At 37.7% G+C, this 22,635-nt stretch overlaps 2 protein-coding genes across 2 annotated transcripts in view; one reads left to right on the forward strand and one right to left on the reverse strand.

Moving 5' to 3' along the window:
• Positions 1-42: 42 nt before the first annotated feature.
• Positions 43-18,924, reverse strand: TRMT44 (tRNA methyltransferase 44 homolog). Its single transcript, XM_074147869.1, has 11 exons — positions 18,495-18,924; positions 15,890-16,007; positions 14,797-15,016; positions 13,444-13,512; positions 10,472-10,579; positions 9,020-9,091; positions 5,797-5,903; positions 5,000-5,183; positions 3,942-4,329; positions 2,904-3,020; positions 43-497 (listed from the first exon to the last, which is right to left on the reverse strand). The coding sequence occupies exons 1-11, from the start codon at positions 18,922-18,924 to the stop codon at positions 262-264; spliced, it is 2,049 nt and encodes a 682-aa protein (XP_074003970.1). The 3' UTR covers positions 43-261.
• An 86-nt stretch (positions 18,925-19,010) lies between these two features.
• Positions 19,011-22,635, forward strand: part of ACOX3 (acyl-CoA oxidase 3, pristanoyl) — a 37,080-nt gene continuing 33,455 nt past the window's right edge. The window contains exons 1-2 of the mRNA XM_074147340.1: positions 19,011-19,028; positions 22,457-22,635. Of these exons, the coding sequence (XP_074003441.1) occupies positions 22,468-22,635 (168 nt within the window). The 5' untranslated portion in view covers positions 19,011-19,028; positions 22,457-22,467. The remainder of the gene's footprint in view (positions 19,029-22,456) is intronic.

Raw genomic sequence — 22,635 nt, forward strand, 5'->3', positions numbered from 1 at the left:
AACTTTTCTACTTATACAAATGCAAGTTAGACATGTCATGATAGAATCTAAAAGTATATACATACTTTACTATGCCTTTTTCATGTTAATAAAAAAATTAAAGAACTAAAAATACAAAAGAACTTGTAAACCAACTGGAATATAAGATACATAGGAATAAGAAAAAATCCTCCATATTGTACAGATCTTCATGGACTAGGCAGTCCCAAAGTCAATTCAGATTCAGTTATATACACAAACTTAAACATAAGTGGCTACATTTTATTCCTGTATATGTTTTTTCTTTTTAATAATCTGAGACTGCCTTAGCTCCCCAGTCCCATGAGCATATGGGCAAGATTCAGAAGGCAAAGAACAACCATCAGGATGATGAAGGAAAAACCAACAGAGACGTGTTTTAAATGCTTCAGCTGAAAGGCATCGTTTCACTTCAGGCTTAGTTTTCCTTGACGGTTTCTCTTTTCTCCAGTCACGAATATGAACTCTCCCATTTAGAACTAAGATTTAAAAACAAACAAAAATGCAGCTGTTAATAGACAGCCATGGGAATTGTACTGGAAAAGATGCATAGTGACATTCTGTGAATAAAGTACATATTCTACAAATGGATCATTCAGGCAGAACCAAATGTGCCATTTGTACAGAAATAGAAAGAAGTGCACAACAAACCAAGACACGGTTTAAAGAAGAATTGATTGATCACCCCGTGAGATGTTTTACTGTGTTGCTGAATAGTTTCAGGCACCTTTGTATCATCTTTGCAGAGGTTTGTTTGTTTGTTTTATATATAGCAGTTAGGATCATTTAGACTACAATCCTGTGAATTTAGATTGCAAGTCCTGAAAAAGAAGTTTCAACTTCAAGAACTGTAATCCTTCCCATTTTCGAAACTTTATTATTCCACATTTAAAATGTGATTACCAGCAAAAAATCTAGTAAGAGGCTTCTAGTACTTTCACTACACAGAAATACTCTTGCAAAATGGTTCACTGACCCAAAAATACACTGCACCAAAGAGATGACAAGTCTAATCCTTCATATGAATCAACAGTGAACTATAATTCCTTAATAAAGTCTTTTTTTTAAATTCATTTGCTGTATTAGGACCATAAACTGCACACACACATTTGTGAACCTCTGTCAACTCCTTAAATGTGTAAACAAGAGAATAAAAGGAAGTTAGTAAGAGAGAAAGAGAAAACATAGATTAAAAGTGACAGTGTAGATGAGGAGGGAAGAATCTGCCACTTTTAAGTTGCCATGCTCTATTTCCATACTTTGCTTCAATCATACCTTCTGTATCACACACTTGTAGGTTGGAGTTAACTGATACCATTCTGCATTCTGATAATCGCTATTCAAAAAGGTAATGAGTCCAGTGAAAGTTTAGTATCACACATTCAGGCCTGGATGAATTCATCCCTCCAGGTTTCCTTGCGATACACAAATACATCTGAATTCATACAAAGTCAATCCAGAAGTGGGTTCAGCAGAGCTTTAAAATCTTTCTCAAAAGATGAAGAAAAATGAGCAGATATAGCGCTATTTATGATCAAGCACATTTCCCCCCCCCCCCCCCCGAGAAAATCAGTCCTGTATTGGACAAGACTCCTGATCAAAAGAAACTGCCACAGATCAGTTATTCCAAGTCCCTTTTTTTGTGGGGGGTATGTGCGCATCCATCTGTTTTCCATTTCTTTAAAAAAAAACAACACTGCAGTAAAGATGACAGAAATGCTGCAGCCATGGTCTTCTCTGTCCTCTTTGGCATAATCAATGTCCTTCCGGACCACTCGCTAATAAAAGTCCCCTGTTTTGGTGATGCGCTACTGAAGGGAAGAACCAAATGGTCTCTACTGAAGCTCCAGGGACCTTCCATGTGATGTAAATTACTGAGAAAGATCTTGCCTTAATCCTAGTCTTTCTTCAGAAGTTATGTGCAGACAGCATCCACGCCAAATAAAAATCCTCATTCTATGTAACAGGTTGTAAATCTATTCCACCTATCCCTCATGAAAGGGAATCAAATTCAGACACATAATGAATGCAGCGTAACCAACTCTTTCCAACCCCTGGTAATTCAAAAGGATTTCAGTATGACTTCACATTCTGTAATTGCCACAGAAATCCTAAACTTGGCTAAATTAGTCAGTGGCTGCAACTGGGTTGCACACTTGGGATGATTTACCATGGATTAGTTGATCAGCATTCTACAGCTGATGTAGAACTGTTGGGACACACAAAGTTAACACACTTCCAAATTTGACACAGCCTTAAATACTGATAAAACCTTGAAGATCTTGTATTACTGCAGAGCTAGACCTTTTGTAAAGCTCCACACTGACAAGAAAGAAAAAAAAAAAAAAAAAAAAAAAGAAAATCAACCAACAAAGTTCCTGAGTTCCTTCTCCCATGCTTCCCCAGGCTATATGAACACATCAACCCTCACAGTTACAGGTTCTTATGGAGACTAGTTTTATCTTGTGTTGGCATTTACACTGTGGGGCTTGGCAAGGCCAGACTAGCTCTCAGTTAAATGCTTTGATGAACTTGCTCTGCGTGTTAACGGCCTAAAATCATCAATACATTATAGGAAAAATGAAAACTCTAAGTCAAACAGTAGCATTACATTAGCCACTTTAACTAAAGAGTTGTCTTTTCACATACAGTTGGTCTAGAACAACTCCTTGCTCACAGATGCCTTACCAACCTCATTCAAAGAAGTTTTTACTAACAGGCACATAAAGAATATTCAGTTTTCCACAAAGGTATAGAAAAGTAGTTAAAAAAAAAACCAAACATGACCACAGTAATTCTTCAGTTGAGTTTAACAGCATATAGAGGAGATAAAATGGATGATTAAAGAAAAACAAAACAAAAAAAACCCCAATCCCCTTCTTTACCTTCAAATACTTGATGATTGTTCTTGAGTAGTGTCTGCAGGCCTCCATATTCACTCTTTAGCCTTTGTAAAGTCTCTTTATTTAGGTGTTCTGCTACTTCTTTCAAGGAAAGGCTTTCTGCAAAAAATAATGGTGTTGCTATTCAAAATCTATATATGTAAAATCCTACGAAAATTTAACTTCTATACAAATTAATAATGATAAGCTGAATCTATGACCTATCTACCAGTACTGCTGCAACTTTGTGCTCCCAGTATCATCCGTATGTATTTTATACATCTATTGTCTGTAAAATAGCAGCTTTCATTCTACAGTCAGAATTTCCACAGCAAGAAACCTTTTTTATTTTCTCTGCTTTTTTTTACAGTAGCATATAACTCTCAGTGCAGTAAGCACTGTTTACATGCTTGTATTTAGAGAAAAGAGAGAATGACTCAAAGGATCGCCTGTAACAGTAACACAGGACAAACTACAGTGTATAAATAATAAAAATGGACATAGGAAAATGAAAATATGGTAGCAGTGAGAACTGAATGCTTATAAAATTAACAGCAACTTCTATTCTTTTTCTTCTTAAGACTAAACTAAAAAATTCCTAATCATGTCATAACCAAATGGCACTTCAAAGCACTTCTTACAGAATTCTTAAAAAATTACAGCTAATTATTATGTGACTATCCAAAAAGAAGCTTAATATAATACTCCCCAAACAGATACAGTCTTCTGTTTTGGTAAATGGGGAGGAGTTCTGGGTTTGTTTTGTAAATAAAAATTGATTCTGTCCTCATATTTCAGTGTAGAGGAGAAAAACCCCACACCAATTTAAAAATATTCTTATATGCCTTATTTGCATCCCAGAGTGTAATAAAACATGGCAGAAAAAAGGCCTTTGATTGCTACTGTACTCTTCTTGGTATTTTGTAAAAATCTATTTCACTTTCTAAATGTAGAAACACGTAAATTCATTGGAAAAGACAACCTCTACCAGCAAAAGATAATGTAAAGGAAAGAGGTAAACAATTGTAAACAATATCTCACCTCCTCGGTTCCAGGTATTTGTAATTCCACCATGCATATTAGAACTTGATTTTTGAGGAGCTGCGTTTAACAGCAAGTTTGCCACACTGAGAACTACATCATCCACAAAATCCCGAGGGAGTGAAGCACAATTTCTGATTCGTTCTACTTTTTCTCTGGGTTGAAATCCAGGCATCCAAATTGTACCAGCTGTCTCAGTCTCATTTTCAGGAAGTTCTGAGCGTGCTTCTTTGCGTACATCAGAGTCATCCTTATGATTAAATTCAACTTTTCTGTCATGTGTGACCACAGCACAGGTCTGACGACTATTAATATACTGTGTTATCTGCTTGTCAATCAGAGCGCATTCTGTAGGTGGGTAGGTCCTATTTTTTCCAATAAGGCACACCTATTTTAGTAGAAACAGGTAAATCGCTATTTATACAGAGTCCCATACTTACACAGCCCCTCAACCTGCACATGTCTTATGCAGGCATCTAAATTTACCTACAGGAGATATCCATTCAAACACAACACTCACCAACGTCTGGGGGTTCTTTAATTTTAGTTTTCAAATACTGGTGCCACAGAAGAAATCCAGTAATCAAACCATAACCCATCATGCCATACAAGCACAGAACAAAAACACTGTTCCTGATCCTCAGATTATTTACAAAATTAAAACTGGACACCTCTTCCTACTATGAGAGTATTTCACAGGACATGAAAAACAGCAAAATTAAGTAAAAATAAGCAACATAGGCAGCTGGAAAAATTAAGGCAAAAAATGAGTTTTATATGTTTTTCATCCTATTGAGTGGCATAAGAAATAACGATAAAACCTTCCATTCTTTCTTGTCTTTAGGATTGTACCTATGACATTAAAAGCAGATTACTCAAGAAAACAATGAGTATTTTTAGTCTCTTCAGAGCATATTGTCTCAAGTAATGCAACTGAGTATAGTCTGATCTTACAACAATAATAATGCACAAACAATACTAACGAACAACACCCATATGCTTCAGACAGCTAGCAGCTTAAAAAAAAAAGACAAAAACTCTACACAGTCCAAAATTACCCTTTTTGTTGATGGAATTCTAAGGCAATCTTCTTCCACATGAAAGCCGCATACAAATCCCACTTGGGCAACAAAATCGAGATATTCTCTGTACTGAGTTTTCTTGCTTTGTCTTCGGCTGTATTTTCCATGGAAATCAAAGAAGCAACATGGCAGCACAAAATAGCAGCATGAATAGGAAGACCTACGAGAAGGATATCAAACTGCTGAATGGAAAGTCAATTCAGAATTTAACAAATAACCCATCACATACAAGCAATAATGGAAATTTTCATTAAGTGACAGGAGCTTCACAAAATAATATTTATATGTTCCTCTTTCAGTAGATCTATTAGCATAATCAAAAATAATGTTTAACTAAGTATTTGCTATAGCAAATTACTGTGCCAACTTGGTTTGCAGGACTAAACTTCTAGATATTAAACTATTGCAGCTGGTTGTGAAGAGCACAACAGTTCAAGAAAAGGCAAAACTAACAGCAATTTTATTTAAAAATAACAAACAAACAATCCTCAAACAACAGATTCACACCTAAAGAATAAAAATCAATTCTGGTTTCTGAACTTCAAAAGCAAAATGCTGTCCTCGATTTTATGAGAAAGTAAACACTACATCTGTGCTTCTCCACAGGAACAGAAACATTTTGTAAAAATAATCAATTGGCATCAAAAGCAGCAAGTCCTGCAAGGACAGCAGGTGTGGGGCTGCAAAAGTGACAGTTTTCAGCAAGCACACACAGGTAATTATGTTTTGGTTGTTTTATTCCTTCCCTCCCACTCTCCTCCCTCCACAAATACCTAGCTGCAATTACAGGTATCCATGGTGTTAATTCATCTGAATGGTTTCCTATAAGCCAGTCAGTGTCTGGAAAGAGATTACTATCACCTGGCATGATTGTAGATTCCTAAAAACCAAACAATACATTAAGCGAATTTTATTACAGGTTTCTTTAAATGCATTTTATTTGTTAACAAAGCACTAAGCAACAATATAAAATCATACAAGCTGACAAATACAAGGTGAATAAGAACCTTGTGAATTAGCTTCAAAGAAGTAATTTAGCAACAGTTAACTGTTAACAGTTAACCACAAAATATTAGTCAAAGAGTGGAGTAACAATTCTGATTAACATATGTGGCACCCTAAATATTTCTAAACAAATATACATAAGATTTATGTTTTCTTGCCATTCTCCTGTCACATGTATGTCTAGAATCAACTTTTCAGAAAGCCACTTAATTTGTTATGTCTTAACAGTCCCAGGACTCACACAGCAACTAATCCAGAACACAGCTTCACTACTATCTTCTCTTATTTCCCAGACTCTTCCCAAATCAAATTCTAATACATAGACTACTCTTCATCATTCACATATAATAAACCTAATCCAGCTTAACACTTTCCCTCTTGTCTACGTTGCCATGCCATTCCTTTCCAAGTTCTGTCAAGACTACCTTTTGATACATGCAAAGATCAGGAGAAAAATAAGAAAATTAGTTAGAGAAAAACTTCTTTGGTGGCCTTTAGGATAGCCTTTTGCCTCATAGAAATTCAAGATATATGGATTGAGGAGACATCAACACAGAGGTCTCCCCACCACAATATTGGCTCACAGAGTAGTTATTAGCCTCAAGAATACCCTACCCTGATATTCCTAGGAAAAAAAAAAAACCAAAAAAAAACCACATAACACAACAAAAACCCAATACCAACCACCAAACAGGATGAATTCTTCAAACATGTTAAATTTTAAAAGTTCTGGAGGACCTTTAATGTTTCTTTCTCATGCACACATTTTCTTACCTTGAACTATGTTCAGCAAAGAAAGTACTTAAAGTTATGTTGATACGCTAAAAACATGTATGAATCTCAAAATAATTACTGAGCATATTTGAAAAAAGCTTTAAATTTGGATCTCTGCAGACCTTTAGGAAAAGCCCTGAAAATGATGCCCATACTCTCATTTTATTTAAAATACGCATGGTTTATGAGGTCAAAATTCACATGTATATGCAAAATAGTATCTGTGTAAGAACTAGAAAACATAAACAACACTTCCTAGGGAACTTCTGAAATCTCATACTGCCCTTATCAATTCCCCTCATGAAAGCACTGTTAGGTGTTTTAGGTATCAGTACAGTGCATCATTGTTCACTTTAAATACCGTATCTCTGACCATTTTTAGTTATATTATCTAGAAATGCATATATATATGTAACAAATTTCTTTTTGGCAGGTTAGCACATCTTAAACCAAGTGTTTGATAAGTGTTTTCTTATGGTTGATTAAACAAGTTACTCCTACATTACATTTCAGTTTTGATCATTTGATTTAGGTATAGCATGCATTATCAGTGCCATACTCCATATTTTGACAGTCACCCATAATCACATTTGTATTCACCATGTCTGACAGCAGTTTGGCTACACAGAGTGCCACCTGTTACACTCATTTATATTGCTAGTATTGGCACTGAATGTCACAGATAGCAACATTCATGCTGCAACTCACGCTTTAAGTAAAAATCAAAACAAAATTAGCTTTGAGGGTAACAAAAGGCTGTGATCAGGTGCTTTCTCCTGTAGCCACAGGAGCCTTGCAAAATCATTTCACCCTTCCTCTTCATTATATAACTCCTTCCCACATAAATTTGTCCTTTCCTTATATGCATATTTTGGATATTTTTGTTTCTGTCTGTTTTTTTCAAGTGTTCTCTGTGAATTTATTTATTCTTTTAAAAAAGGCAAATAAATCACATCTTTTTTCTATTTTGTTCTCTCATGCTGCAGAGAGGGACAGCTAGTGCTCAGAAGTTTCCTTATGAATCAAGAAATCTAAGAAACTGTAAACAATCAGACCTTAATATTGAATGAATGTACAAAATTCAAAGACTTCCATAATACAGAAAAAAAGGCAGAAAAATGAATACATAACGTGAAGGAAAAGATAAAATGCTGTTTGGTGTGATCAGAAGTGACAATATAATACAACAGAACGAAGGAGCACCACAGCTTGATGGTTTGGATTCTTTCTTGAAGCGTTTCAGCTGGTTACAGACTGGAGCAAAGGAATCTGGCAGTTTTGGCACCTGCACCCAAGATGGCAGGGTGGCAAAGAAAAGGCTGCACAAGACTGTGGAAGCTCCACCTACCATCTGTGAAAACGGCTGCTCTTTTGTTGATTTAATGTAAGTTGTTAGCATTCAAAGACATGTTGAATTAACTTTAAAACAAAACTACTACAAAATAACTACAGGCGGAAAATTCTTTTAACATATTGCAAGCTGATAATTTTTGAGAGAATAGAGTGAGACATTTTAGGAATTCAGAGCACAAGAAACACCTCAACTCCAAAGCACAACTGTTGATCAGTACCAAACTTTAACAAGTATCAGATCAAGAACAGCTGGAGTTAAAAGTGAATGTTACTGTGCTCGAATTGTTCCTGTTCTCATAAAAATGCTGATGTGGCACTTCTTTCAGATTTATTTTCCTGTTCATTTTTTTGAAGGCTATTATTGCAATTACTTACCACAAAGTCAGTACAGCAGAGGACTGGCTCCTTTGAGGTTCAACAACAATTTTGTCCCCAAAACAGTGCATAGCACTAGAAAATCAGAAACACTTTCAAGAATAAACTACTCACAAATTTGGATACTTATATTTTTTTTGAGGTACAGTGGTGCAAACAAAGCTGCTTAATGTTGATCTTCCTGTAAAATCAAAGATTGTTTTATACTGTGCATGTCTGTACTTGAAGTAGGAAATCATGCTAGCCTTCTCAGCTAAGAAAAGTAAGTTGCAAATACGCAAGGGTATGATACAGCATTGCTCTAATAATACCCTTTACAACTTACTTTATATTTCCACAGGACAGATGGGTGGCATCATACCAAACCCATAGATCACTTCAGACAAATAAACCGGTATGTTCGACTACATTTGCATCAACACAACCAGAAGCAATGAACAAATGAGTAAAGTTACAAATCAGTAAGATTGACATACATTTGCATAATACCTCTAAATGAGTTTCTGGTCCATACATGTCCCATATTTTTCTTCTCCTCACATCAATTCCTCTACCTGAATGCTGAAATATTTAAACAACAAAATAGTATCATTTTTAAGTACTACTTTTAGCAGAAGCTGCCAAACAGGCTCACTAAATGTACATATTAACACCAACTATATCATTCATACTAAAAGTTAAGACACATAATGAAATACAGCTTCACTACTTCAGGCAGAAACTGAATACTTTTAATCCTTCTTTCCCTTCTAAGTATAAAGGGAAAGACTAGGAAACATTAACAATATACCTGGTTTGAAATTTTACCCTGGGCACACCTATTAAGACTGCCCTTGAAAATCTGGATCTCTACAAAAGTAAAAGCAGAGTATTATTTTTTGTTCATTTTTAAAATATCAAAACCTTTCGTAAGACGAATATTATGAAGTCAATTAGGCTGCTGGAGTCCAAACACATTTTTCCCTATGTGAACTGATGGGAAAAGGAAATAGGACTGAAAACTAAAGCAAGAAACAAAGAATGCATAACTAATAGTATTTGAACTTCGAGAACCCGCAGAATGAACCAAATAAGTCTCATAAAACTCTCACGTGATTTTTTTGAGAGTCAACAATGTTTGTCAGTTCTACAGCAGTGATGACCTAATGATGTACGAAAAGAAATGTCTACAGGGAAAACAGTATCTTGTATTAGATCAAATTTTTCTGGCCACACAAGGCAAGAGCGCTTGTGTTAGCAGAACTTGGACTTTTTTACCCCCCCAATGATGTCTATTGATCTAATACAAGATACTAATTTCCTCTACAAATTTTACCATGTTCTCCCAAGAGTGGAAAATACAATATTCTAAAACAGACAGACCGAACTTCACTGGGTTTTGTTTAATCTCACTAACTTTTGTTGTTATTGTTTCAGAAACTGTGCCTCAAGAAACTGAATTTTGCTGTTGCCACATTTTCACTCGCAAAAGCACAGCTTGTTGTCAGGCATTTTCACAATTTAAAAACAATCCATCCTGGGATTTGTAAAGATACAGAAAAATATCTTCAGGACATAACAAGTAAAATTCAACTTCAATAAAACTAAGTTTTTGTAAACCTTCTCTTGCGAAAGAGAATCTCTGTGTTAAGATTCCTCATTCCTTTCTGCTTTATCTACATAGTAACTAACTTGCACCATTACTTTTTCTTTTCCCTCTTCTTACCTCAGAAAAATAGCCTTGAATTGAAATGAATTGCACTAATAAAAATAGATAAATAAGTGAAAGGTTTCTAAAGCTCTGCTAGGATTTTTTCCTGGTAACTAGAGTGACAAAATTGTATTTTAGCAACATGAATTAACTGAATTTTGGCTATTTGCATACCAGATAAAAGGAAAGCATAACAACAATGTTAACCGTCTCTATTTTTTAATTATTATTTTAAAAATCACTCTATTTACCCCTTCGTTATTTAGAATGTGAACCAGTAGACCGTTTCCACATCCAAGATCCACAAAGGACTGTTTCTTGGTAAACCCTTTTTGCTTTCTCTCTTCTTCCCAAAGAATCTAAGACAAAAAAAGAAAACGTTTTAGACTTCTGCTCTCAAGTTTTCCTGTAAGAAAGCAGCAAATGTTACTGGAAATTAAAGGAGAAAGCTGGGAGAGAATGCAGATGTGACAAAAGAAATCCCGTGTACTCATAGAGAAAATAACTTGAGAGGAGGGAAAAAACCCACCCAAACCACTAGAACTGTTTATGGAGAGGGGCAGAAATTATGTTACAAAGTATCAATCATTTTCTAAGTGCTAAGCACATCCTCCACTCCCTTCTGAGTCACTGGAAGTTGAAATTAATCAGGGCTATACAACCCTGGCTAGAGTAGGCATAAATGTACAATAAATTGCTGAACCAAAGGCTGCAAACCAAAGGCTGCAAGGGATAACCAGAGGAAGCAAGGGAAGTAGCAAGTAAATTTCAACAGCATGTCTGCAAGTAACAACACAGACACATTTATATCCATTGTATTAAAGAAAGAATTGGTGGCAGAGCTGAAAATAAAACCCAAAATGTTCTTTGTAATCAGTTGGCTATACATTGGTACATGTAACATCACTTTCTACTGAACAAAGTGTAACTTACCTAGCTACAAGCCAGCTGCCCCAAATTCTGTATCAGCCAACAGAACCCCAAAGCTCTCAGCCCAATTCTAGGCCCTGCTCTGTACACAAGTAGTTACTTTTACATAGTTATATAATTCATGATTAGTTAATAATCAGGTGTGTGTCTGCAGGTCATGCATTAGTCTCTTTTTATCCCTGTCAAACCCTTTCCTTCAGTGAGAAGCTACAGAGCACGCATAGATCAACCCCACACACATTTTTACTATGACTAACAAAAATCATCAAGAGTATTTAACCACAAAAATTAATATTTGTAACATTCCTGCTTGTTAATTTGTCAGTGTTGCTAGAGGGAAAGAAGCTGCAGATAATCCATGAGATTATCAGGCTGGGTTCACATTTTTAAACATACCGCTTTTGCACCCCGGGCTGTATCCCAGAAATCCCTAATTACCTCCTACACAGATCACACCTATCCTCCACCTCCTGCTGAGTTTCCAACAGTGCAAACCGAATACCTACTTCTCTGGGCATGTGCCTAGACAGTAAATGACCTTAATATGACTGCAGAGTAAAATGAGATCAGATGTAGACGCCGTAAATCCATAAAAATTTAACACTGGACCTACCTTCCCTTAACCACCTATTTAACATACTTCTAAATAATGAGTTATTATATACCATCATATAGATACCTGAAAATTTTGCAAGGAGGTTAGGTTATTAATACCATACTTTAAGCTTTCATTTATATAAGCCAGTTATTGGATGATTTTAGTAATTTTTTGAAAATCAGTGTTACGTCAGCTAAAACACATTATCACTGTAAACTAATACTCGTGCATAAAGATTTGCAAAACATTTTCCAGAGTGGCATTACAGAATTTTCTTGTGGCTACAAATACTTTTCAACATCCAGTATTATCACAGTACTAAAAATGATAAAAGATAAGTCTATTATACTGCTATTTCCACAAACCAGTATCATAGATTAGAATAGTTCTGTTGGAAGGGACCTACAATGATCATCTAGACCAACTGTCTGACCACTTCATCATGATCATATCTCTGATGTAAAAAGTTCTGTCACAGCAACCCAACAATTGAGATTTTGAGAGGAGATTAGGTTAGTCAGGCTTCCTCAGACAATTTAAAAATCTTCATGGGAAAGTAAACTGAGGTTCCAAGTTTATGAACAGTCAATTTCAAAATGAATTAGTCCTCAACAAGTTCTGTAAATGAGATACCTTATTTACAAATACTGACTTAGAGAAGACATAAGAGGTATCTATATTATACTTCAAGATATCTACTTCAAGGTAGACATGCTGTTAACTGCAGCCTGGATAGCAGTCAAAAAATACTGATGTACCTACATAGTGACAAATTTTGATGCTGACTAAAAAAATGAAGTTTCTAATGATTGCAGGTGGCAGAATTTTCATAAATTCTTAAATAAGTAGGTGCCTTAGAAAATTGCACCAAGCATTTATCTGCGTTCCTAGCATCTACACTTGGCATTATTGCATTTGAAGAGGGGATTTGAGGTGAACTTTTATCAGGAAAAGGCAAAGCAGTGAAAAGCCTCTAGCATAAAATTAACAAGTCAGAGAAATATTTATAAAACAATAGCTTTTGATCTGCAAATTGGTCTGTCTAATCACTATTTTTCTGCTACATCAGTGCTTTTCACTTCATTGCCTAAAAAACCTCAACAAACAAACATCTTGTCTGCGTAGGTCATAAACTTCCTGTCTCAAAGAACTTCAAGTGTTTACCAGATCTCCACAAAGAAGTTTTAGTATACCTCTAAACTTAATTTGCATTGTTATTGTGGTGATTTTTGTGGTATAGGGCAATATAAAAACCAAATCAACTGGTTTTCCCTTTGCTTTGTGACATTATTTTTTTCCCCAATTGTTATAAAACGCTTACCTTCTGTAATCACTTGCTATAATAAAATCCCTGAAATGCTGTTCAGAGTACTACCAAAGCAGATCAGAATACAAACACAACTTGAATATAGACATGAATTTTACGTTAAGTTATGCTTGAAAATGTAGTAAGAACTTTGTCTCTGCTTAAATCAGACAAAAAAAAAAAAAAATCCCCCCCCAAAAACACCCCAAGCCCCCCAAACCCACACCCTTTCTCTTACCCCCTTCCTTTTGCCTTGTACACCTGTAGTACTTCATGTCATTCTCTTTTAAAGAATGCAACAACTATAAAATGAAAATACCTCTTTAGAGAGGTTCTATTATTAGGAAATAGACCCTTACAGAATATCATTAGGCAAAGCAGTTCCCTACCAGCAAGTAAGTGGCAATGGCAACATCTTCATAAACAAATTTCTCAGGATCTGTCACTTCAGGCCACACCTTCAGAAAAAATAAATAAAAAATATTTTCTGCACCATCTGAAATTACTTTGAAAAGTACTCAGAGTGATCTGGATACTAATTCCCTTCAATAGACTTCTGCACTTCAAATTTTTGCATTATAACCTCATTAAAAATATACACAAAGAATGTAAATAAAGACTGTTTGTGACTTTGTGAGTCACACAAAAGAATAAAGGTGTAGATAATATCTGCTGTCATACAATCAATAAAGTTTCCAAGAACATTATGGCTTCGTATGTGCAGCTCAAAACAAGTAAACTGCTGCATCTGTTCTGTAACAGCGTGTGCATCCTTTTTCTTAACTCTGGCAGAAGAAAAATACTTTATTATTCCTGTTATGTGCAACAATGATAACATGAGCACTTGTAAATTTATTTTCACAATGTAACAGGCAAAGAATTATCCTGGCACAACACAACGTGAAGAACGAAAATTTGAAGTAGGAAGACAGAAAGTGGAAGTGTTATCCCTGTTTTGTAAATGAGGAATTGAAACAAAGATTAAAATATTCAATACTACACTAAGTCTACTGTAGAGCAAAAGACTGAACCATTACCTTACCCACCAGTCCAATTTTCCTCTCATATGTATCTTTCTATTAGTACAGATATATCAACATTAAAACCTTTCAACATTTTCACAATATGTTTTACAAAAGCATTTACCATTTTTTTTTGCTTGTAGCTAGTCTGCTGCATAAGGATATAGATATTAGTTCATACAGCACTTAAGATAATTGCTATCATTTTTCAGATTTCCAGGATAAAACAATACTACAACGTTGATTTCCTAACTCAGAAAGACATATCAACATTGCATCTAAATTTAAAGAGTAATAGGAAATTTAACCTGCTTAGTAACCAGCGCTGTTCCCAGAATCATTCAGGTTTTGGAAAAGGTAGTACTTTATTTATGCCTTCTAGTATGGATGACTTAGTATTTACATCCACTGACCTACTGTTTACTTCTTATTTGAAGGGAAACATTCTGGGAAGTATTTAACTCCCCCAGATATTTATTGTGAATTTGGCTCCAAATCTTGCTTTTCCAGGTCAGTTCTTCCAAATACTTCCAAATACTAAATTGTTTCCCACATACACAGAAAAAAACCAAAACACCAGACTATAAAATACACATTTCAATTAAATTGCTGCTTCTATTAAAAATAAGAATTCAGTGGAAGACACAGTTTCACTAAACAAACAGTAACAAAAACAATTATAGGAAAGCATATTATTACTGCATTTACTGCCAAACCTACCTTAACCATCTCTTTGTATTTTTCTTTAAGGTCTTGATAAACTTTGCTGTATTTTGCTACAGAAATGAGTGAGAGTGTACTTTTAAACTCACTGGGCTTTTGCTCCACAGACCATTTAGCCAGTTTCGACAAAAGTTCATTTCCAAGCCATGCTAGTTTGGGATATGCAATTCCATCTGAAAACCAATCTTCTGGAAATGGAGCTACAATAGACACAGACCTTTAAAAAAAAAAAACAAAAAACTGTATAAATATAATGTATTTCATTATCTGAGCTACCTCAAAAAAATTAAAAGAATGATTAAATGGCAAAAAGTCAGCAGATCAAACAGAGGTGTAAAAGTAGATTGGGGAATAAAGAGATACATAATACACAAAAACAGAAGAAAAATAAAACAGCAAAGTTACCAAATAATGCAACAGTCTCCCCTAATTTTTTTTAGACAGCTCATTATCTGCCAAGTCAAACACTTTATGTGAGAGTCCATGCTAAATTTAACACAATGACTGAGGACTCGCACATGATGAACAACCCAATTTAGCAATATATCCAAAGACTAACTAGTAAAAGTGAATTCAGGAAATTAATGAAAACAACAGGAAGATTTAGGAGGAAAATACACCAGCTGGCACATTTCATTATTTCATCATCTCTAACTTTATTTAGATTTCATTAAAGCTAAGCCCTCAGATGCTTAGGACCAAGCTGCAATGGTCTATATTTCAGTGACTGAAGCTCAGTAGGCTTCAAACAGCAACTCCAATTTGACCCTCACCCTTAACTAACACCCACAGAACCTCACCTCCCAGGCAAAGCTACTTCCTCCTGATCAGAATATACATACTTTTCCTAGACCACACACATGCACAGTCAATGCATACGTTCAAAGTTCAGATTTGTTTTGTATTGATTTAGGCATTGTAGATGTTTCATTTTTAACTGAACACTACGCACTAAGATCACAACACTACTGCCTTTTACTAGTCAAGTACCAAATTATGCAAACAAAATCACCTAGATACCAATAATAAAACATGGTGTGATCCTTGCAATAACTGGGGGTTTGCTTCCTCTCTCACTCCTAGCACTTACCATTCCTCATTTTTTATGTGTGTCAGTTGAATTTGATAAATATTGCACTTTTTAATCATATATTTTCCTTCACTGTTTTCCTCCAAAGGCAGAAAGGTCACAGTCCCATTGTAAACATCTGAAAAGATATTTAAACAGTGATATATTATTCCATGGTGCAAACCATCCTGGTGAGCACCAAAACAAACTTTTGTTTCCTTACTACTTTAAATGCAAACTAGTGAGGCAAGATTTAGGACAACGCGGGAAGTACCACAACGCGAAGAACAGATCCGTTTCTCAGTATGCCTGACATCTGAAACTACTGAACTGTTTGAATGCTCAAAATTTTGCATTCTGCTGCATAATGTTTTCCCAAATATCTAAGGCTGATCAGTAAAATTATTCATGTTCTTTAAATGTAAACATTTGAATAAAGTAAAAGCTAGACAATGAGACTTTTCTAGCACAAAACCACTGCTTTGCCCTACCCCACAGCAAATTCAGAGTCTCAGGTAGCACATTCCAAATTAACGGAGACTTACATATCGGCCTGGTACTAGATAAACAATCAGTGCAATATTAAAAAATAATCAACAGTATTATCAGTATCTATTGATTTTACCATGCTCAAACACAAGATTTATTGTGTTATTTTAATTAATTACAGCTACACTTTACTTTTAGCAACATGCAGCTTTCCAAATTAGAGTTCCTGGCCTAAGCACTGTGAAAAAAACAACCATTGTCTGTCCCTAAATTAACGTCTCATAACTCTGAAAGGAGGCTGCCTGAGAAGACCTGGCTTTAGGTGAAGGCACGTGTATTATGTTAATACGTTAAATTATGCTCAGCAACCACACTACTGATCTCAATGGTGTCTATTACCTGTGGAATAAAACGTCTATGTCCAGTGACAGATTCCAAACACTATAGAGATTTTGGAAGTGCCAAAGATTTTGGAGATGAGATGACGAACACCTGGCTACACCCTTAAGATCCTCTACCATATTTCAAGAAGATATTCTGCAACTTTTGTCCCATTATCTAATCATTATCTAATATCAATCATGCATGTAGCACAATTAACTCCTACACAAGTGAAAACAGAGAGGGGGGACAGTGTGTTCTTTTCAAATAACTTACAAATAAAAAGAAAGGAGCAAAATATGAATGGCACAATACAACCTACTACTCACACACAACTGATTTTTTATCTTAATTTATTCCCTATATCATTCCTAAAAAGTTATTCAAAGTATTTACTGTATTCCTTATGGTATACGATATGTATGGATTATTACTTTATAAACCAGTTGCGAAAATCTTTTTAGTTATTGTTTACCCAGGGCTGTCTTTAGACTAACTTATGAAGTTCTCATTTTTGAAAACAATTTTTCAGTTACCATCAAAACAAATATTCTGAAAACCAAGAATGCTATATTGGCTAAGCAATCAGATTTCAAGCTGACTCCAAAATTTTCTGAGCGAGACAGGAAAAAACAACAACTGAGAAAACATCAAGTCTTGCTATCTCAGACCATCCTTAGCCAATTCCCTAACATTCTTTTTTTTTATTTTAAAATTATTAATTAAAAAAAGTCTTCTCCTCAACTTTTTCTTACAGATAGGCTCTCTAGATGTAGTGCAGGAACATCTTCTTTTAACATCAAAAGAAAAAATAAATCATAAAACTGCAATGTATACTTTTTTTGAAGGCATCAGAGTAAGACTCATCAGCCACGAGAGCATCCTAAGTCACCTGTCCCCCATAAATGACCACAGGTCCCTTAATCGTAAATTTAATTGGGGCGGGAATTCAGATTCTTGTCGGAGATTATCCAGGATTTACCTTAAAAAGGTGTAAACCTCTGCTATAGATAAGTTTCTTTGCATTAGTAGGATTTACTGCAGTGTCTTACCATCATATAATGTAAATGGCTAAAAAAAAAAAAATAAAAAAAAAATCAAGATTAATTTTAAGCAATACTGAAGAGTAAGAAAGCTGACAGAAACAGTACCTCTTCGCCAGGCAGGTGCCACAGCTGCCTACTTTTTTCATTAACTCTGCATTTTTGAAGGCTACCGTCACTCCTTACAAACCTGTAATTAGGTTTGTGCTACAAGCAGCGTTTTTGGGTGGGCAGCTTACTCATGACAGGAGCTCGCACCATGACAGACCTTCTTGCCTTTTGTTTTTAAGGGAAACAAAAAGATGAGGCATCTTCTGTATGTCTCCCTCAGGGGCAGGGTGCCTGGCTTCCCTAAGAGCTTTTCTCACCTCAGCAGTACCTTCCAAAAGTCACATTAGCTCCTCCCTTACTGTGCTTTCTTGAGGATGAAGCGGGGCTTGTTTAAACCAGAGTCCTACAGGTGTTTGAACCCTGTAATTTGTATTTCAGCTGCTGACACTCCCTAGCACAGTAACAAAAACAACAACAAAAAGATAAAAATCAAACCTAAGTACACGATAAAGTAAAAAAAAAATCCATCTGCGCTCCCACAAGTAAGGAAAAAAGCTGAATTTATCTCATTTGCACGACAATCTCGGATGGGACCGGCCTGCCGCTGAGGCAGCACCTCATCCCGCCCTCCCTCCCCGCCCCGGCGCCGGGCTCCTGCTCACCTTCCACCGCCAGCTCCTTCGTCGGCGGGGCGGGGGGGTCGACCGGCCGCCCCCGGGGCAACAGCGTCCTCAGCACGGCGCGGAGCTCGGAGCGGCAGCCCGGCCCGCCCCATGGCGTGAGGGGCGGCGGCAGGGGCCCGTGTCCCGCCGGCAGCTGGCCGTGCACCTCCCTCCACAGTCGGCCCAGCTCCGCCGCCCCGGCAGCCGCCGCTCGCCCCTCGTGCCCCCCGCCGCCCCACACGGCGTCGAGGGGGGAAGATGCTTCCCCGCCCTCCCCGAGAGTCACCGTCCCCTCCGCCTCGATGGCGGCGCCGCACAGCCGCCTGTTGGCCACCTGCGGCTTCTCCAGCCAGACGCGCACCGCCGCCCAGAAGCCGCGGGGCAGCGCGGCGCCGCCATCCCGCACGGCCGCCGTCCCCACCAGCCCCATGGGTGGCCGCCCCGCCACTGCCGCCGCCGCGCAGGGGGGAGGAGGCGGGCCGCGTCGCAGGCTGCTCCCGTCAGTTCCTGAGGCGGGGACGACGGCGGCGGCAGGTAGGTACCGCGTTCCTTCACCCCAGGACGGGGCGTCGAAGCCGCAAGCGAGGCGGCGGCGGGCCGTCAGCCTCACGGCGCAACGGCCGCGGGCGGGAAGCGGCTCTTGTCAGCCCTGCCCGGGGAGCCGGGCCTGCCGGCGGGGGTCCCGGGCTGCAGCTGAGAATTACAGGGTGCCGCCTGCGCCCGGAGGCAAATGGAGGCCGGGGCACTTTAAGCGTATTTGTAGCTTTAGTTTGAGGAGGGCGTGTGTGGTTGTGACCGCGGCCGCGGCACCTCAGCGCGCAGACGCCTTCCTGAAAGCGGGCTCAGAGCGGGGCCCCGCAGGCCCCCGGCCGCCCCGCTCCGCAAGGGAACAAATCTCGCTGCGTTTTGCGTAGTAAAAACCAGTACACTACGTAGTCTGATTTTTTTTTTTTTTCTTTTCTTTTCCCCCCCCTCAGAGCAGAAAGGAGGCCCCGCCCTGAGTTTAGGCAGCTGGAATAGCGGTTTTGCAGTGAAGCCTCCAAGGACTGCTAAGGGTTTACTTCCCTGCCTTTAACCTCTCCAGTGTTGTCTTCCCGTGGCTAACTGCCATAACGGTGTTTTTTTTTTTTAATTTTATTTTATTTTCTGGCGGCTCTGCATTTGTGAATAACTGTATTTCTGATACAATAAGGGTACAATATCTTTATTCTTGACGGCTACCAAGTGTCTCAGCTGTGTCATTGTTGTGCAAGATAATTGGCGATAACGCACCGCAAACGGAAATATTCCCTCATGATTTGCATAGTGGTGTTGTCCAGTCGTGAATTTTAATTACTCGCAGGAGCAGCTTCCTCATACAAAGGGTTTCAGCACAGCATTTCTCAGTGAAACTCCAGCAGTTGCCTGCACGTTGAAAATAATGTGATATTTTCTGCTGCCACATCCCCATGCAGATTTCCAAATGTCAGCACAAGGCTGAAATTAACACTGAGGTTATTCTTTAGGGCGGTCCTTTGTTACTTTCCTACGGTAATTGCCTGGTTTGGTTTCCTAATTAGTTTTGAAACTGTTTGCTTGGAACCAAATCATATTAAAACGCTGTGTGAAGGCAGAGAGATAAATTGCAATTTTTTTTAAGTACCAGATCCTTTTTTATGAACACTTAGGTTTTCTCATTTGAGCAATCATCTCATTCATTTGTAATGTAAATAAAACTAGGTGCAACAGCTGCAGTATTTTCATGTAAGTTTTTCTCTGTTCTGAGCCAGAAGCCTTGAACTTCTGTCTGATTTACCTGTTTTCCAGCTAGAAGAGTAATGTCTGTTTACTTGGCTTCAGGTTGAAATGCTCTTTCTCAGTGCCTTTTCCCCCCGATCTTTTCTTTCCAAAGATTTTCCGTTGCTTAATAGTGGAACTACACCTTCCTAAAACCGAGTTGGAAGTCACATGCAGAAATACTACCCTGCAGTCATCTACTATGTCTGTACCATCCAGAACTAGAAAATGACCTCCATAAGAAGATTAGGTTGAACGAAAAGAAATGTAGCAAGGAAATATATCATGATGAAGAGGGAAAAAAAAAAGTGACAGAAAAAGTAGAACGCCAAGCTAGTAGTTTGTGTACTTTGTTATGTTCATAGTCTGTACTCAGCCATGGGCCCATATGTCCTCCCAGTACCTTTGATAATTGCTTCTTCCAGCCAGTCCCCTTGTTATAAGGCAGCCAGCTTCTGTTCCCCTGCCTGATCACTTCTGTGTTTTACAAGCATAGCACAGATCTCTGCGTGAAGTGACAGAAGTTGCTGGGTGTGATAGGAGCCAGTAGCAGCAGAGGGCACTCCGACATCTGCTTCTGGAAGCAGCAGAAGCATCAGCCTTTACTCTTTGGGCCAGGTTCTAACACAAAGCGAGATTCCCCTTCTCTCCAAAACCAGAGCAGTTGTACCTACTGATAGTGGAATCCTGCTGGTTCTGTGAAGTTTTGCGATGCACTTGCATGACCCGTAGATACACACAACAGAATGCCAGGAGACTTCATGGGACCTTACGGCATTTGATCACATACATAAGAGTCTGAGGTAAACTCAGCACAGAAAAAAAGTGTATTCAGAAAAAAATGTTTAGTGGAAAGACAGACTAAAAATGCAATAAGCCACCACATAACAGAGATGAAAATTTAAACTTTAGTGAAGAAAGAAGGAAAAGTGAAGTTTAAATGTGGTTGCGAAGTTCAGACTTGGTATTATTTTATAAATTTATTCTTGAGTATGGCAATATGACACTTAAGAGAAGTGCATACCTACGTGCTTACAGTTTTTCAGAACTGCATCACCCATGTAGAAGAAAAGCCCTATAGTTTTGCGTGCTTTGTAGAAGTCACTACTGTGATAGTTTTATTTGACTTTATTTATGCAGGTTTAACTGTACCTTTTACAGACCCATTGCAGGCAGGGCCTCCTGCTTGTCCCATTCACCTGTTCTATTCAAGTCAGTGTTGGTGATGGACAGCATGTTGACATTGTTCTAGTTTCACAGTTCTAAATGTTTACCATATGGAAGCACACAGGGCTGGTGGTGGTTATGTTACCCCTGTGTAAAGCAGCCTATTCATTTCTGCACCATACTCCTAACGGCCAGGGCAGATACACCCAGATATCATAGTGCTCACATAGCTGAGTGGATCTGTGGGAGCTAACCCAGACAAGATTAAATTAGACAAAGGACATGCAAATGTGCAGAATTTTACAGAAATTTGTTTCTTGCAATTGGTGTACATGAAATAAAGGTTTAATTACCCACTTACTCTTTCATATATTCAACCACTGGAAGATAAGGGCAGAGTTCCTGCTGTTTTCCTCACGTTTTCTGTCTCATGTTTACATACAAACAACGGTTCATCACATCAGTTATATAAAAAGAAACCGTTACCGTATAACCAACATGCCATTTAGTTGAAAGTTAGGTGTTTACTAGTAACGTGGAGATAAAACAGACATCTCCTGCATTTGAACAGGCTTTGTATGCATATTTGGGTGCTTTAATATTTTATTATTTTGCATTTAAGTTAGAAGTGAGGTAACAATTATTCACATTATGTTAAATAAGACGTTATTTTCTTGACTGGATCTTTTACCTCATCCCCTTCTTATTATTATGCAATATTAAACAAATGGTGTCCCTGTTTCATATTTTACTTATTTTAAAAGGTTTACCTCATATTTTAATAACAAAGACCATTAATTTACATTTGATCAAATGCCTTTTTTTTGCTTAGTTTGTACCAAGCCAATTGAATTAGAAAAATGGAAGGGCAAGCTTTTAGTTGGCTCTGCACTGCTGTACTCATACATTTGAACAAGTCTATAGATTTAATTAACAACCCTTTTGATTTCTTTTAAATATTAAAAATAAGACATCTGCAGTGCTTCAATTTGTGATGTGTCTTTTCTTGTTTGGTGCAGGTTAACTAACAATGGCATCCACATCGAATCTGAAAGAAGCCACTGGCAACCAAAGTTCATGGGATACTTTGCTACCAGATTTCCCTAAAGGACCGCTTTGCAAATATCGGAAGAAAGCTTCCTTCAACTGGAAGGAGATGGCAGTGCTACTAGATGGCGAAGATATCATCCAGCTTAAG

The sequence above is a fragment of the Numenius arquata genome, chromosome 5 (genome assembly GCF_964106895.1).
Source record: "Numenius arquata chromosome 5, bNumArq3.hap1.1, whole genome shotgun sequence".
In the NCBI taxonomy this organism is placed as follows: Eukaryota; Metazoa; Chordata; class Aves; order Charadriiformes; family Scolopacidae; genus Numenius; species Numenius arquata.

What these genes read in the sequence shown, in the direction of transcription:
- TRMT44 (XM_074147869.1), bottom strand. Translation starts at nt 18,924, where the DNA reads ATGGGGCTGGTGGGGACGGCGGCCGTGCGGGATGGCGGCGCCGCGCTG. An exon ending in GAAGGAGCTGGCGGTGGAAG is followed by an intron (nt 16,008 to 18,494) that starts GTGAGCAGGAGC and finishes ATATCTTTTCAG; the next exon opens with ATGTTTACAATGGGACTGTG. An exon ending in GAATTCCATCAACAAAAAGG is followed by an intron (nt 4,330 to 4,999) that starts GTAATTTTGGAC and finishes CTACTAAAATAG; the next exon opens with GTGTGCCTTATTGGAAAAAA.